The following is a 16,147-nucleotide window of genomic DNA, read 5'->3' as shown; positions in this document are numbered from 1 at the left end:
ATCTGTTCCCTGTCACACTAAGGACTGTAGCTCCCGCTGACACCAGGATATCCCACTGCTTGGATGGAGGAATGTCCCTCTTGCAGTATGCTCAGCGTGTCCAGCAAGAAGAGGAGGAAGAGGGGACTTTCCTGACTCCGTTCAGCTGCTTTTACCTTTACACCCAGCTTGGTCCGGTGGAAGACTGTGCTTGAGCCCGGCTCCACGGGGATCTTGACACCAAGCGGCAAGTTCAGCAGCTGATTAGAATCTCTGAGCTGCTGTCTTCGGCGCCCGGGCTGGAAAGAAAGAGGTGCTCATGGGCTTTTGAAGCGCAGGCTCCACAGCCTTCCTGCACAGCAGCTTCCAGAAGTGCGCCTTGAAAGCCCCAGGCAAGGAGGGTGCCAAGAATGGCCTATTCCTCAAGCACGCTCTGCTCCTCTGGTCACTTGCCTACAACTCCAGCCCCTTTACCAAGCCCTGACGTCCTTGCACAGCACTCTCTGGCCTGCAGAGCTGGACTCCAGCAGCGGCAAAGAGACACAGTTCCCCAAGAGCCTCCTCCGGCCTCCCCCTATGCCTGTCACTCTCCCTCCCCTGTGCACTCCCAATGCCAACAGCAGCCCCACACAGCTGCTGGCTCCCACGCTGAGCCCTCTCTGCAGCCCAGTACACACCTCGGCCCTCTTCTCCTCTGTGCTCGCTAATCCATCTCTGTTTCGGACATCAGCACGGGGAATGTTCTCCATGCTTTGTTCCAAAACTTTTTCCACGAGCTGCGAACTTCGCTGGCTCCAATGGCTCCAGCAGCACCCAGCTCTGCCGGCCGCGGCCGCTCGCCTCATGAGTGACCCCAGCCTCACAATGGCGCATTGTCGCATGGCCGCTTTCGCGCGCCACCGCCCGTCCTGGCAGGCCCCCTGGGGCTGGCCTGCAGCCCGGCCTACCCTCGCCTTGCCGAGGGGCCTTGTCGGCTCTGTGCCGGTCTTCCCCGGGTGGAGGCTTGCGCAGACCTTGGAGGAGAGGCCTTGGAGCTCAGTTTGCACAGACGGCAGATCTTCTTGAGCATTTTTAAAGCTCGCTTTGTACCAAAGATGTACCTCCCTCTGCCTCAGTGATGTGAGGCAGCCATTTGTAATGGGCTGGACTGGACGTGTCCGTCCAGACGAGTGTCATGACCGTGGCTCTTTGGCCCGTCCCTTTCCTCACATGATGTTACCATAGGGAACATGGAAGGAGAGGCTGCTGAAAGACTTCGGCCGCTTAATCCCTTCTAAGCAAGTATTTTGTCAATAATGAGTGCTCTGCACAGGCCTAGATGCTCTCCAGCAAAAAGCAGAGTAACAAGTGAACAACCGTCCTCCCTGCGACACCACAGTGGTAGGATTCTTACGAGAACCACCGAGGATTCCTATGTGTCATATACTGGCAAGCCATTTGTTGGATAAAAGGTGTCATCTGTTGTACGCTGAGCACATGCTATTTGTGATTTGCGTGACCGGAGCAGTCTCTCCATACTGCTGAACTGCAGGCGTAAAGCACCTAGGCTGGGGGGGATTGTTGCCTTCAGTCTGCTGCTCAAGCGTGTACTGGGAAGTACGGCGTCGCCGTGATGTTTGTTACTACTGCTTGTTCCATGCTTTATGTTGCCTGATTCCTCAACACAGTGTGGCCAGGTAATGAAGAGGTCTCTATTTAAATAACTATTTTGGACAAGGTGTCGTTGTACTGTGGCGCTCATAGTGATAGAATCTTAAGGTGCCTTAGGGCAGGCAGAAGCAAAATGGGGCTGACGCAGGCAGTAGACAATGGCATGTAGGCTAAGTCCACCGGCAGCTATGAAAACGCTGATGCTGGGGAATCTCTGGCTCAGGAAGCCCTAAGACCCAGAGTGCCACTACTGCAGCTCGCTTCGAGAGTGACGTGTGTCCCGCCACCATATATACACGCACATGGAGCTGGGGCTAGAGTGGGGAATGGAATGACCCTTGCGGGAGTTCTCCGTCCACCAAGTCTCTGTGCAGTTGAAATACATATAGGTAGCTCGCTCTGCCGCCAAATCAACGGTGGACATTCGGCTGCTGCCATGGAAATGCTTCAGGTGAACTCTGAAGCAGAGCAGGCTTGCCTCTACTGACACCCTAACGGAGGGATGGGAAGCAAGCGCAGGAGTACATGTGTGAGTGCAAGCGGTGGGAGCAGCCTTGCCTGCCTGGGTTATGGCTAGATAGCCCAGGCCTGCCCCAATGCCCTCGCCCCGAGAAAGGGCGCTCTGGAGCCCTTGCCCCCCGTAGGCTGCTTGAAGAGAAGCTTTGGCTCGTCTGCCTCGCGACCTGGGCACAAGGTCTCGCGCAGCTCTCAAAGCACTTGCCTGTCCCTGTCATGACAAGGTGCAAACCACCAGAGCAGCCCAGGCCTACAAGAACGTCCATGCAGTGCTTGGAAGTAACATTTTTATTCTGTTTCCTGGTAATCCCTCTGTCAGCATTCATGTTGCCCCGGCTTGTCTGTCACCAGCTTTAAATGCATCAGTCTCACCCGGGCTCCGCTCTGGGAAGGGCACTTTGGAGCTGTTGGAGGGACGGGCTGCCTGCAATAGTGCTGCGCAATGGAGGGGAAAGGCTCTCGTGTGCTCCCTGGCCTCGCTTTTGGTTGGATATCCAGCAGTGCAGAAGGAGGTCTTGATGCCGGTGGCGAGGAGAAAGTGAGAGGTTTCTGCATGTCTTTGGGTGTGCTCTGAGCAAGATACTCAGAGCTTTGGTGGATGGATGGGAGCAGATGAGCTGAATGTTTCTCTGCATATTCTGGAGACTCTGCCTCATCCTCTGAAAGCATGGTCATTCCAGGGACCATGATGGGAGGGAGCTTTGTTCTTGGCTGACTGTCCACTAACTTGCCAGGAGCAGTAGTCCTTCCTTCTGGTTTTGGAAAGACCTGTCCCAGATTGCTGCCGTTCTCATCTCTCCAGTTGAGCTCTTTTGCCACCTGCCTTCTGCAAGGCACGTCTCTATCTCGTGCAGGCAGAGGCCGAACATGCAGCTCTTCTAGCCGGTCCACGGGGCCACTCTGCACGGTGCTTTCTTCTGCCGTGTCCTTCAAGGGTCTTGCCTTGGTAAACCTTTCGTTTTTCACCTTCTGCTGCTTCTTCAGGGTTTCCAGAGCCTCGTGGACAAAGTTCTCCGCATACACTTTTAATTCTGAGCGGAGCTGCTGAATTTTGCAAATTGCTTTGGCAATGCTACTGTCCCCTTCAAGTGCGCTCCTGTCTTGGAATATCTCAGCAGCATTTTGGAAGGGTGGCAACACCAGGAGGCTCGTGGCTTCTTGTGCCTGCTCTTCAGAGGCTCCCGACGATCCTTCTTCTTCCCTGACCTGGCTCAAGGAAGGTGCCTGGGGTGGCTGCAGCTGTCTCTGAGAAAGAGTCTTCACGGGCAGCTTCAGGATCTCCAAAAACTTGCAGTGGAAGCGATACTCAAACTGAGACGCTACAAACCGTTTCAAGGTGGCTGCAATGCTCTTAGCAGCATCTCTGGTGATTTTGTCCAAAGAAGCAGAGAAGCTGCTGCGTCCTGCCTAGGAAAGTCATCTTGCCTCGCTCTGCTTTCACCCAATGTGCCTTCTGGAGTGGCTCCGGCGACAACGCGCTTCTGCCCGCGCCTGGCCAGCAGCGTGGGCTCAGAGGTGTTTGATGTCCTGTATGCCCCTCGCTTCCGCAGGTGATCCGAAAGGCTTGCTGCCATCTCTCTAGCCGCCTGCCACACTTCCTCCCAGAGATCTGGAGGAGGCGTCTCTGAAAGCCCGACCCTTCCTCCAGTATCAAACAACCTTCCGCGGATCATCAGGGGAGCCCTGCTTAAAATGTGGACTGACTGCTCCAGCTCTTTCACCCTCTGCAGCACTTTCTCCACCATGCGCTCTGCCAGCTCCTGCACTTCTGTCAGCCTTTTCCAGTTCAAGGTGGTGCGGGCTTTAGCGGGCCTTTCCTCCTTTGAGCACTTCTGCAACAGAAAGCAGGAGGACCTGTTGAGTGAACGGTGAACAGACTGAAGAGAGGGGGTGGAGGAGGCTGACTTACTGGATTGAACTCTTGGCCCCGGCCTTGCCTGCGGTGGGCGTTGGAGGCTTGACTGTCACAGGTGTTGTGGTCCTGGCTGCCATTGGCCCTGTGGTCTTGATTGCCTTGGGGGTTGTGGTCTAGGCTCCCGTGGTTGTTGTCTTCTTGACTGCCATGGTGCTTGTGTTCATGGCTGCCATGGGTGTTCTTTTCTTGGCTGCCATTGGTGGTAATTTCTTGGCTGCCACGGGCGTTCTGGTCCTGGCTGCCATGGGTGTTGCGTTCGTGGCTACCACGGGTGTTGTGTTGGTGGCTGCCACAGGTTTTGTGTTCTTCACTGCCACAGGTGTTGTGATCTTGGCTGCCATTGGTGCTTTGTTCTTGGCTGCCATGGGTGGTGTTTTCCTGGCTGCCACGGGTGCCATGGTCTTGGCTGCCACGGGTGCCATGGTCTTGGCTGCCACGGGTCTTGCCTGCTTGGCTCCCGTGACACCTCTGCCTATTATCGGAGGCTTGTTGGCACCTTGTCCAGACCTGAATGTGAAGAATGCTCATTTTATGAGTAGGAACAAGCAGTCCTTGACCCTGGAGTTCCCTGCATTGTCATGCTTTCTGAGAAGCCGTTGCCCAAGATGGGGAAGCAGGGAGCAGGAGAGAAGGGCCTCTCTCAGCACTTGGAGGGCACTCAGGGACGACTTTCCCACCCGTGCCCAAATCCCGCACCCTGCATCAGCTGCTCAGCACGGACCTGCGCAGTCCTTTCCATGCCACAAGAGCTGGCACACCAGCTCAGCCTTCCCCGCTTCTTCAGGTCATGCCTTCCTGGGAGAAGGGAAACCTCAACCCCCTGCACCACAAAAGGTACCTGTGAACCCTGAGGTTTAGGATCGTGTTCCCGCCCTACTGTTTTCTCAAGCTCTATCTTGAGCGTCGTCAGGGACTGCCTGTACTGGTTGAATTCATGCAGGCTGCAAACAACCTACGGCAAGATGAGGGGAGAAATCACCCAGCACTTGTGCTGCTCATGCGCAGCCTGCCTTGGCGGGAGGAACGCCAGCCCAGTGGCAGCTGCTCCCGCGCGCCCGGGCCCTGTCCGGTGTCAGGGAGTCCGGCTCCCAGCACCCAGTGCGGAGTCGTGCTCCTCGCTGCGTCTCCTGGCCACGTGCCCGCTGCTGTGGCAGCACCGCACAGCCTGGGAAGAGCAGATGGGAATGCCCAGAGCGAGCTTTGGGCTACTCCTGCGCCCGCAGCAGAGAAAGCAGTACAGCAGTCCCGCGCCCTCCACCTGCACTCAGTGGCTGCAGCAAGCACTCTGGCAACCTCCCCCTCCTGTGGCAACTCTACTTCTCACCCGCATGGACACCCTACTTTGCCATCCTTGGTGATGAAACCTTCTTTCCTCAGCCTACGCAGGTTGTCTTTGCGGTTGTAGTATTTCCGCAAATGGGGGTCATGCAGGCTGTTGTACTCATTCCCCAGCAAGTGACAGTACGGATCTCCAAGATCAAAGTGACCGGCCGGCCGGTGAAGCTGTAAGATACATTGTGCATGGGAAGATCAGGGTAGGGTGGCTGAGGAAAGAGACAAAGACGCTTTGCAGCTTTGTCAGCTCATAGGGTAGCGCTCTCCAGGCTCAGGGATTTAGGGTCATTCCTGGCTCAGCACCTAGCTCGCCCCTAAGCTAGGGGGAATCGTACCCAAAGGAAAGCTTATTCTACTTGGGAGAGTTCAGCCGAGGAGAATCCCCCAGCTCCACAGCTCCTGTCTTGTGGCTGTCTCTAGAGGGATACCTGACACGTTTCCCCAATAGAGAAGCCTTGCCATTTACAACTGTGCACAGACAGAGCGCAAGAGAAGGGAAAACTCTCCTGGAGAGTCTCCCAGGTTCTGTATGAGCATCGCTGGCCTTGCTGCTAGGACACTGCGCCCTGGCTGCCTTGCTGCCTGCTGCGCGCCGGGCCCCGTGGAACACTTCTCCAGTGCCACACACCAGGCTGCCACTGGCTCTGCAAGCTCATGCGTGGGCAGAGACCCACATTGCAACCTGCTCTCCCAACTCCTGCACACGACCTGGGGCCTCCTCCTGGCAGCTCCTGCCTTCTCTGAGCGCACAGACCATCTGTTCCCTGTCACACTAAGGACTGTAGCTCCCGCTGACACCAGGATATCCCACTGCTTGGATGGAGGAATGTCCCTCTTGCAGTATGCTCAGCGTGTCCAGCAAGAAGAGGAGGAAGAGGGGACTTTCCTGACTCCGTTCAGCTGCTTTTACCTTTACATCCAGCTTGGTCCGGTGGAAGACTGTGCTTGAGCCCGGCTCCACGGGGATCTTGACACCAAGCGGCAAGTTCAGCAGCTCATTAGAATCTCTGAGCTGCTGTCTTCGGCGCCCGGGCTGGAAAGAAAGAGGCGCTCATGGGCTTTTGAAGCGCAGGCTCCACAGCCTTCCTGCACAGCAGCTTCCAGAAGTGCGCCTTGAAAGCCCCAGGCAAGGAGGGTGCCAAGAATGGCCTATTCCTCAAGCACGCTCTGCTCCTCTGGTCACTTGCCTACAACTCCAGCCCCTTTACCAAGCCCTGACGTCCTTGCACAGCACTCTCTGGCCTGCAGAGCTGGACTCCAGCAGCGGCAAAGAGACACAGTTCCCCAAGAGCCTCCTCCGGCCTCCCCCTATGCCTGTCACTCTCCCTCCCCTGTGCACTCCCAATGCCAACAGCAGCCCCACACAGCTGCTGGCTCCCACGCTGAGCCCTCTCTGCAGCCCAGTACACACCTCGGCCCTCTTCTCCTCTGTGCTCGCTAATCCATCTCTGTTTCGGACATCAGCACGGGGAATGTTCTCCATGCTTTGTTCCAAAACTTTTTCCACGAGCTGCGAACTTCGCTGGCTCCAATGGCTCCAGCAGCACCCAGCTCTGCCGGCCGCGGCCGCTCGCCTCATGAGTGACCCCAGCCTCACAATGGCGCATTGTCGCATGGCTGCTTTCGCGCGCCACCGCCCGTCCTGGCAGGCCCCCTGGGGCTGGCCTGCAGCCCGGCCTACCCTCGCCTTGCCGAGGGGCCTTGTCGGCTCTGTGCCGGTCTTCCCCGGGTGGAGGCTTGCGCAGACCTTGGAGGAGAGGCCTTGGAGCTCAGTTTGCACAGACGGCAGATCTTCTTGAGCATTTTTAAAGCTTGCTTTGTACCAAAGATGTACCTCCCTCTGCCTCAGTGATGTGAGGCAGCCATTTGTAATGGGCTGGACTGGACGTGTCCGTCCAGACGAGTGTCATGACCGTGGCTCTTTGGCCCGTCCCTTTCCTCACATGATGTTACCATAGGGAACATGGAAGGAGAGGCTGCTGAAAGACTTCGGCCGCTTAATCCCTTCTAAGCAAGTATTTTGTCAATAATGAGTGCTCTGCACAGGCCTAGATGCTCTCCAGCAAAAAGCAGAGTAACAAGTGAACAACCGTCCTCCCTGCGACACCACAGTGGTAGGATTCTTACGAGAACCACCGAGGATTCCTATGTGTCATATACTGGCAAGCCATTTGTTGGATAAAAGGTGTCATCTGTTGTACGCTGAGCACATGCTATTTGTGATTTGCGTGACCGGAGCAGTCTCTCCATACTGCTGAACTGCAGGCGTAAAGCACCTAGGCTGGGGGGGATTGTTGCCTTCAGTCTGCTGCTCAAGCGTGTACTGGGAAGTACGGCGTCGCCGTGATGTTTGTTACTACTGCTTGTTCCATGCTTTATGTTGCCTGATTCCTCAACACAGTGTGGCCAGGTAATGAAGAGGTCTCTATTTAAATAACTATTTTGGACAAGGTGTCGTTGTACTGTGGCGCTCATAGTGATAGAATCTTAAGGTGCCTTAGGGCAGGCAGAAGCAAAATGGGGCTGACGCAGGCAGTAGACAATGGCATGTAGGCTAAGTCCACCGGCAGCTATGAAAACGCTGATGCTGGGGAATCTCTGGCTCAGGAAGCCCTAAGACCCAGAGTGCCACTACTGCAGCTCGCTTCGAGAGTGACGTGTGTCCCGCCACCATATATACACGCACATGGAGCTGGGGCTAGAGTGGGGAATGGAATGACCCTTGCGGGAGTTCTCCGTCCACCAAGTCTCTGTGCAGTTGAAATACATATAGGTAGCTCGCTCTGCCGCCAAATCAACGGTGGACATTCGGCTGCTGCCATGGAAATGCTTCAGGTGAACTCTGAAGCAGAGCAGGCTTGCCTCTACTGACACCCTAACGGAGGGATGGGAAGCAAGCGCAGGAGTACATGTGTGAGTGCAAGCGGTGGGAGCAGCCTTGCCTGCCTGGGTTATGGCTAGATAGCCCAGGCCTGCCCCAATGCCCTCGCCCCGAGAAAGGGCGCTCTGGAGCCCTTGCCCCCCGTAGGCTGCTTGAAGAGAAGCTTTGGCTCGTCTGCCTCGCGACCTGGGCACAAGGTCTCGCGCAGCTCTCAAAGCACTTGCCTGTCCCTGTCATGACAAGGTGCAAACCACCAGAGCAGCCCAGGCCTACAAGAACGTCCATGCAGTGCTTGGAAGTAACATTTTTATTCTGTTTCCTGGTAATCCCTCTGTCAGCATTCATGTTGCCCCGGCTTGTCTGTCACCAGCTTTAAATGCATCGGTCTCATCCGGGCTCCGCTCTGGGAAGGGGACTTGGGAACTGCTGGAGGGACGGGCTGCCTGCAATAGTGCTGCGCAATGGAGGGGAAAGGCTCTCGTGTGCTCCCTGGCCTCGCTTTTGGTTGGATATCCAGCAGTGCAGAAGGAGGTCTTGATGCCGGTGGCGAGGAGAAAGTGAGAGGTTTCTGCATGTCTTTGGGTGTGCTCTGAGCAAGATACTCAGAGCTTTGGTGGATGGATGGGAGCAGATGAGCTGAATGTTTCTCTGCATATTCTGGAGACTCTGCCTCATCCTCTGAAAGCATGGTCATTCCAGGGACCATGATGGGAGGGAGCTTTGTTCTTGGCTGACTGTCCACTAACTTGCCAGGAGCAGTAGTCCTTCCTTCTGGTTTTGGAAAGACCTGTCCCAGATTGCTCCCGTTCTCATCTCTCCAGTTGAGCTCTTTTGCCACCTGCCTTCTGCAAGGCACGTCTCTATCTCGTGCAGGCAGAGGCCGAACATGCAGCTCTTCTAGCCGGTCCACGGGGCCACTCTGCACGGTGCTTTCTTCTGCCGTGTCCTTCAAGGGTCTTGCCTTGGTAAACCTTTCGTTTTTCACCTTCTGCTGCTTCTTCAGGGTTTCCAGAGCCTCGTAGACAAAGTTCTCCGCATACACTTTTATTTCTGAGCGGAGCTGCTGAATTTTGCAAATTGCTTTGGCAATGCTACTGTCCCCTTCAAGTGCGCTCCTGTCTTGGAATATCTCAGCAGCATTTTGGAAGGGTGGCAACACCAGGAGGCTCGTGGCTTCTTGTGCCTGCTCTTCAGAGGCTCCCGACGATCCTTCTTCTTCCCTGACCTGGCTCAAGGAAGGTGCCTGGGGTGGCTGCAGCTGTCTCTGAGAAAGAGTCTTCACGGGCAGCTTCAGGATCTCCAAAAACTTGCAGTGGAAGCGATACTCAAACTGAGACGCTACAAACCGTTTCAAGGTGGCTGCAATGCTCTTAGCAGCATCTCTGGTGATTTTGTCCAAAGAAGGCAGAGAAGCTGCTGCGTCCTGCCTAGGAAAGTCATCTTGCCTCGCTCTGCTTTCACCCAATGTGCCTTCTGGAGTGGCTCCGGCGACAACGCGCTTCTGCCCGCGCCTGGCCAGCAGCGTGGGCTCAGAGGTGTTTGATGTCCTGTATGCCCCTCGCTTCCGCAGGTGATCCGAAAGGCTTGCTGCCATCTCTCTAGCCGCCTGCCACACTTCCTCCCAGAGATCTGGAGGAGGCGTCTCTGAAAGCCCGACCCTTCCTCCAGTATCAAACAACCTTCCGCGGATCATCAGGGGAGCCCTGCTTAAAATGTGGACTGACTGCTCCAGCTCTTTCACCCTCTGCAGCACTTTCTCCACCATGCGCTCTGCCAGCTCCTGCACTTCTGTCAGCCTTTTCCAGTTCAAGGTGGTGCGGGCTTTAGCGGGCCTTTCCTCCTTTGAGCACTTCTGCAACAGAAAGCAGGAGGACCTGTTGAGTGAACGGTGAACAGACTGAAGAGAGGGGGTGGAGGAGGCTGACTTACTGGATTGAACTCTTGGCCCCGGCCTTGCCTGCGGTGGGCGTTGGAGGCTTGACTGTCACAGGTGTTGTGGTCCTGGCTGCCATTGGCCCTGTGGTCTTGATTGCCTTGGGGGTTGTGGTCTAGGCTCCCGTGGTTGTTGTCTTCTTGACTGCCATGGTGCTTGTGTTCATGGCTGCCATGGGTGTTCTTTTCTTGGCTGCCGTTGGTGGTAATTTCTTGGCTGCCACGGGCGTTCTGGTCCTGGCTGCCATGGGTGTTGCGTTCGTGGCTACCACGGGTGTTGTGTTGGTGGCTGCCACAGGTTTTGTGTTCTTCACTGCCACAGGTGTTGTGATCTTGGCTGCCATTGGTGCTTTGTTCTTGGCTGCCATGGGTGGTGTTTTCCTGGCTGCCACGGGTGCCATGGTCTTGGCTGCCACGGGTGCCATGGTCTTGGCTGCCACGGGTCTTGCCTGCTTGGCTCCCGTGACACCTCTGCCTATTATCGGAGGCTTGTTGGCACCTTGTCCAGACCTGAATGTGAAGAATGCTCATTTTATGAGTAGGAACAAGCAGTCCTTGACCCTGGAGTTCCCTGCATTGTCATGCTTTCTGAGAAGCCGTTGCCCAAGATGGGGAAGCAGGGAGCAGGAGAGAAGGGCCTCTCTCAGCACTTGGAGGGCACTCAGGGACGACTTTCCCACCCGTGCCCAAATCCCGCACCCTGCATCAGCTGCTCAGCACGGACCTGCGCAGTCCTTTCCATGCCACAAGAGCTGGCACACCAGCTCAGCCTTCCCCGCTTCTTCAGGTCATGCCTTCCTGGGAGAAGGGAAACCTCAACCCCCTGCACCACAAAAGGTACCTGTGAACCCTGAGGTTTAGGATCGTGTTCCCGCCCTTCTGTTTTCTCAAGCTCTATCTTGAGCGTCGTCAGGTACTGCCTGTACTGGTTGAATTCACGCAGGCTGCAAACAACCTACGGCAAGATGAGGGGAGAAATCACCCAGCACTTGTGCTGCTCATGCGCAGCCTGCCTTGGCGGGAGGAACGCCAGCCCAGTGGCAGCTGCTCCCGCGCGCCCGGGCCCTGTCCGGTGTCAGGGAGTCCGGCTCCCAGCACCCAGTGCGGAGTCGTGCTCCTCGCTGCGTCTCCTGGCCACGTGCCCGCTGCTGTGGCAGCACCGCACAGCCTGGGAAGAGCAGATGGGAATGCCCAGAGCGAGCTTTGGGCTACTCCTGCGCCCGCAGCAGAGAAAGCAGTACAGCAGTCCCGCGCCCTCCACCTGCACTCAGTGGCTGCAGCAAGCACTCTGGCAACCTCCCCCTCCTGTGGCAACTCTACTTCTCACCCGCATGGACACCCTACTTTGCCATCCTTGGTGATGAAACCTTCTTTCCTCAGCCTACGCAGGTTGTCTTTGCGGTTGTAGTATTTCCGCAAATGGGGGTCATGCAGGCTGTTGTACTCATTCCCCAGCAAGTGACAGTACGGATCTCCAAGATCAAAGTGACCGGCCGGCCGGTGAAGCTGTAAGATACATTGTGCATGGGAAGATCAGGGTAGGGTGGCTGAGGAAAGAGACAAAGACGCTTTGCAGCTTTGTCAGCTCATAGGGTAGCGCTCTCCAGGCTCAGGGATTTAGGGTCATTCCTGGCTCAGCACCTAGCTCGCCTCTAAGCTAGGGGGAATCGTACCCAAAGGAAAGCTTATTCTACTCGGGAGAGTTCAGCCGAGGAGAATCCCCCAGCTCCACAGCTCCCGTCTTGTGGCTGTCTCTAGAGGGATACCTGACACGTTTCCCCAATAGAGAAGCCTTGCCATTTACAGCTGTGCACAGACAGAGCGCAAGAGAAGGGAAAACTCTCCTGGAGAGTCTCCCAGGTTCTGTATGAGCATCGCTGGCCTTGCTGCTAGGACACTGCGCCCTGGCTGCCTTGCTGCCTGCTGCGTGCCGGGCCCCGTGGAACACTTCTCCAGTGCCACACACCAGGCTGCCACTGGCTCTGCAAGCTCATGCGTGGGCAGAGACCCACATTGCAACCTGCTCTCCCAACTCCTGCACACGACCTGGGGCCTCCTCCTGGCAGCTCCTGCCTTCTCTGAGCGCACAGACCATCTGTTCCCTGTCACACTAAGGACTGTAGCTCCCGCTGACACCAGGATATCCCACTGCTTGGATGGAGGAATGTCCCTCTTGCAGTATGCTCAGCGTGTCCAGCAAGAAGAGGAGGAAGAGGGGACTTTCCTGACTCCGTTCAGCTGCTTTTACCTTTACACCCAGCTTGGTCCGGTGGAAGACTGTGCTTGAGCCCGGCTCCACGGGGATCTTGACACCAAGCGGCAAGTTCAGCAGCTCATTAGAATCTCTGAGCTGCTGTCTTCGGCGCCCGGGCTGGAAAGAAAGAGGCGCTCATGGGCTTTTGAAGCGCAGGCTCCACAGCCTTCCTGCACAGCAGCTTCCAGAAGTGCGCCTTGAAAGCCCCAGGCAAGGAGGGTGCCAAGAATGGCCTATTCCTCAAGCACGCTCTGCTCCTCTGGTCACTTGCCTACAACTCCAGCCCCTTTACCAAGCCCTGACGTCCTTGCACAGCACTCTCTGGCCTGCAGAGCTGGACTCCAGCAGCGGCAAAGAGACACAGTTCCCCAAGAGCCTCCTCCGGCCTCCCCCTATGCCTGTCACTCTCCCTCCCCTGTGCACTCCCAATGCCAACAGCAGCCCCACACAGCTGCTGGCTCCCACGCTGAGCCCTCTCTGCAGCCCAGTACACACCTCGGCCCTCTTCTCCTCTGTGCTCGCTAATCCATCTCTGTTTCGGACATCAGCACGGGGAATGTTCTCCATGCTTTGTTCCAAAACTTTTTCCACGAGCTGCGAACTTCGCTGGCTCCAATGGCTCCAGCAGCACCCAGCTCTGCCGGCCGCGGCCGCTCGCCTCATGAGTGACCCCAGCCTCACAATGGCGCATTGTCGCATGGCCGCTTTCGCGCGCCACCGCCCGTCCTGGCAGGCCCCCTGGGGCTGGCCTGCAGCCCGGCCTACCCTCGCCTTGCCGAGGGGCCTTGTCGGCTCTGTGCCGGTCTTCCCCGGGTGGAGGCTTGCGCAGACCTTGGAGGAGAGGCCTTGGAGCTCAGTTTGCACAGACGGCAGATCTTCTTGAGCATTTTTAAAGCTCGCTTTGTACCAAAGATGTACCTCCCTCTGCCTCAGTGATGTGAGGCAGCCATTTGTAATGGGCTGGACTGGACGTGTCCGTCCAGACGAGTGTCATGACCGTGGCTCTTTGGCCCGTCCCTTTCCTCACATGATGTTACCATAGGGAACATGGAAGGAGAGGCTGCTGAAAGACTTCGGCCGCTTAATCCCTTCTAAGCAAGTATTTTGTCAATAATGAGTGCTCTGCACAGGCCTAGATGCTCTCCAGCAAAAAGCAGAGTAACAAGTGAACAACCGTCCTCCCTGCGACACCACAGTGGTAGGATTCTTACGAGAACCACCGAGGATTCCTATGTGTCATATACTGGCAAGCCATTTGTTGGATAAAAGGTGTCATCTGTTGTACGCTGAGCACATGCTATTTGTGATTTGCGTGACCGGAGCAGTCTCTCCATACTGCTGAACTGCAGGCGTAAAGCACCTAGGCTGGGGGGGATTGTTGCCTTCAGTCTGCTGCTCAAGCGTGTACTGGGAAGTACGGCGTCGCCGTGATGTTTGTTACTACTGCTTGTTCCATGCTTTATGTTGCCTGATTCCTCAACACAGTGTGGCCAGGTAATGAAGAGGTCTCTATTTAAATAACTATTTTGGACAAGGTGTCGTTGTACTGTGGCGCTCATAGTGATAGAATCTTAAGGTGCCTTAGGGCAGGCAGAAGCAAAATGGGGCTGACGCAGGCAGTAGACAATGGCATGTAGGCTAAGTCCACCGGCAGCTATGAAAACGCTGATGCTGGGGAATCTCTGGCTCAGGAAGCCCTAAGACCCAGAGTGCCACTACTGCAGCTCGCTTCGAGAGTGACGTGTGTCCCGCCAGCATATATACACGCACATGGAGCTGGGGCTAGAGTGGGGAATGGAATGACCCTTGCGGGAGTTCTCCGTCCACCAAGTCTCTGTGCAGTTGAAATACATATAGGTAGCTCGCTCTGCCGCCAAATCAACGGTGGACATTCGGCTGCTGCCATGGAAATGCTTCAGGTGAACTCTGAAGCAGAGCAGGCTTGCCTCTACTGACACCCTAACGGAGGGATGGGAAGCAAGCGCAGGAGTACATGTGTGAGTGCAAGCGGTGGGAGCAGCCTTGCCTGCCTGGGTTATGGCTAGATAGCCCAGGCCTGCCCCAATGCCCTCGCCCCGAGAAAGGGCGCTCTGGAGCCCTTGCCCCCCGTAGGCTGCTTGAAGAGAAGCTTTGGCTCGTCTGCCTCGCGACCTGGGCACAAGGTCTCGCGCAGCTCTCAAAGCACTTGCCTGTCCCTGTCATGACAAGGTGCAAACCACCAGAGCAGCCCAGGCCTACAAGAACGTCCATGCAGTGCTTGGAAGTAACATTTTTATTCTGTTTCCTGGTAATCCCTCTGTCAGCATTCATGTTGCCCCGGCTTGTCTGTCACCAGCTTTAAATGCATCGGTCTCATCCGGGCTCCGCTCTGGGAAGGGGACTTGGGAACTGCTGGAGGGACGGGCTGCCTGCAATAGTGCTGCGCAATGGAGGGGAAAGGCTCTCGTGTGCTCCCTGGCCTCGCTTTTGGTTGGATATCCAGCAGTGCAGAAGGAGGTCTTGATGCCGGTGGCGAGGAGAAAGTGAGAGGTTTCTGCATGTCTTTGGGTGTGCTCTGAGCAAGATACTCAGAGCTTTGGTGGATGGATGGGAGCAGATGAGCTGAATGTTTCTCTGCATATTCTGGAGACTCTGCCTCATCCTCTGAAAGCATGGTCATTCCAGGGACCATGATGGGAGGGAGCTTTGTTCTTGGCTGACTGTCCACTAACTTGCCAGGAGCAGTAGTCCTTCCTTCTGGTTTTGGAAAGACCTGTCCCAGATTGCTCCCGTTCTCATCTCTCCAGTTGAGCTCTTTTGCCACCTGCCTTCTGCAAGGCACGTCTCTATCTCGTGCAGGCAGAGACCGAACATGCAGCTCTTCTAGCCGGTCCACGGGGCCACTCTGCACGGTGCTTTCTTCTGCCGTGTCCTTCAAGGGTCTTGCCTTGGTAAACCTTTCGTTTTTCACCTTCTGCTGCTTCTTCAGGGTTTCCAGAGCCTCGTGGACAAAGTTCTCCGCATACACTTTTAATTCTGAGCGGAGCTGCTGAATTTTGCAAATTGCTTTGGCAATGCTACTGTCCCCTTCAAGTGCGCTCCTGTCTTGGAATATCTCAGCAGCATTTTGGAAGGGTGGCAACACCAGGAGGCTCGTGGCTTCTTGTGCCTGCTCTTCAGAGGCTCCCGACGATCCTTCTTCTTCCCTGACCTGGCTCAAGGAAGGTGCCTGGGGTGGCTGCAGCTGTCTCTGAGAAAGAGTCTTCACGGGCAGCTTCAGGATCTCCAAAAACTTGCAGTGGAAGCGATACTCAAACTGAGACGCTACAAACCGTTTCAAGGTGGCTGCAATGCTCTTAGCAGCATCTCTGGTGATTTTGTCCAAAGAAGGCAGAGAAGCTGCTGCGTCCTGCCTAGGAAAGTCATCTTGCCTCGCTCTGCTTTCACCCAATGTGCCTTCTGGAGTGGCTCCGGCGACAACGCGCTTCTGCCCGCGCCTGGCCAGCAGCGTGGGCTCAGAGGTGTTTGATGTCCTGTATGCCCCTCGCTTCCGCAGGTGATCCGAAAGGCTTGCTGCCATCTCTCTAGCCGCCTGCCACACTTCCTCCCAGAGATCTGGAGGAGGCGTCTCTGAAAGCCCGACCCTTCCTCCAGTATCAAACAACCTTCCGCGGATCATCAGGGGAGCCCTGCTTAAAATGTGGAC

At 56.1% G+C, this 16,147-nt stretch overlaps 2 protein-coding genes across 2 annotated transcripts in view; both read right to left on the bottom strand.

Moving 5' to 3' along the window:
• Nucleotides 1-9,870, bottom strand: part of LOC148590698 (uncharacterized) — a 42,827-nt gene extending 32,957 nt beyond the window's left edge. Inside the window, exons 1-5 of the mRNA XM_088538723.1 lie at nt 9,163-9,870; nt 6,306-6,362; nt 4,938-5,012; nt 3,013-3,456; nt 156-278 (exon numbers count right to left, since the gene is read on the bottom strand). Of these exons, the coding sequence (XP_088394849.1) occupies nt 156-278; nt 3,013-3,456; nt 4,938-5,012; nt 6,306-6,362; nt 9,163-9,870 (1,407 nt within the window). The remainder of the gene's footprint in view (nt 1-155; nt 279-3,012; nt 3,457-4,937; nt 5,013-6,305; nt 6,363-9,162) is intronic.
• Nucleotides 9,871-10,099: 229 nt separating this feature from the next.
• The window catches only part of LOC148590697 (uncharacterized), a 36,677-nt gene continuing 30,629 nt past the window's right edge, over nt 10,100-16,147 (bottom strand). The window contains exons 21-25 of the mRNA XM_088538722.1: nt 15,255-15,269; nt 12,457-12,540; nt 11,553-11,714; nt 11,050-11,163; nt 10,100-10,150 (exon numbers count right to left, since the gene is read on the bottom strand). Coding sequence (XP_088394848.1) covers nt 10,100-10,150; nt 11,050-11,163; nt 11,553-11,714; nt 12,457-12,540; nt 15,255-15,269 — 426 coding nt within the window. The remainder of the gene's footprint in view (nt 10,151-11,049; nt 11,164-11,552; nt 11,715-12,456; nt 12,541-15,254; nt 15,270-16,147) is intronic.

The sequence above is a fragment of the Tinamus guttatus genome, unplaced genomic scaffold, assembly GCF_059628265.1.
Source record: "Tinamus guttatus ecotype Peru unplaced genomic scaffold, ASM5962826v1 Tinamus_guttatus_pri_ptg001150l, whole genome shotgun sequence".
NCBI lineage: Eukaryota > Metazoa > Chordata > Aves > Tinamiformes > Tinamidae > Tinamus > Tinamus guttatus.
The sequence above is the reverse complement of the archived record's forward strand: the minus strand, read 5'-3'. Positions and strand labels throughout refer to the sequence as shown.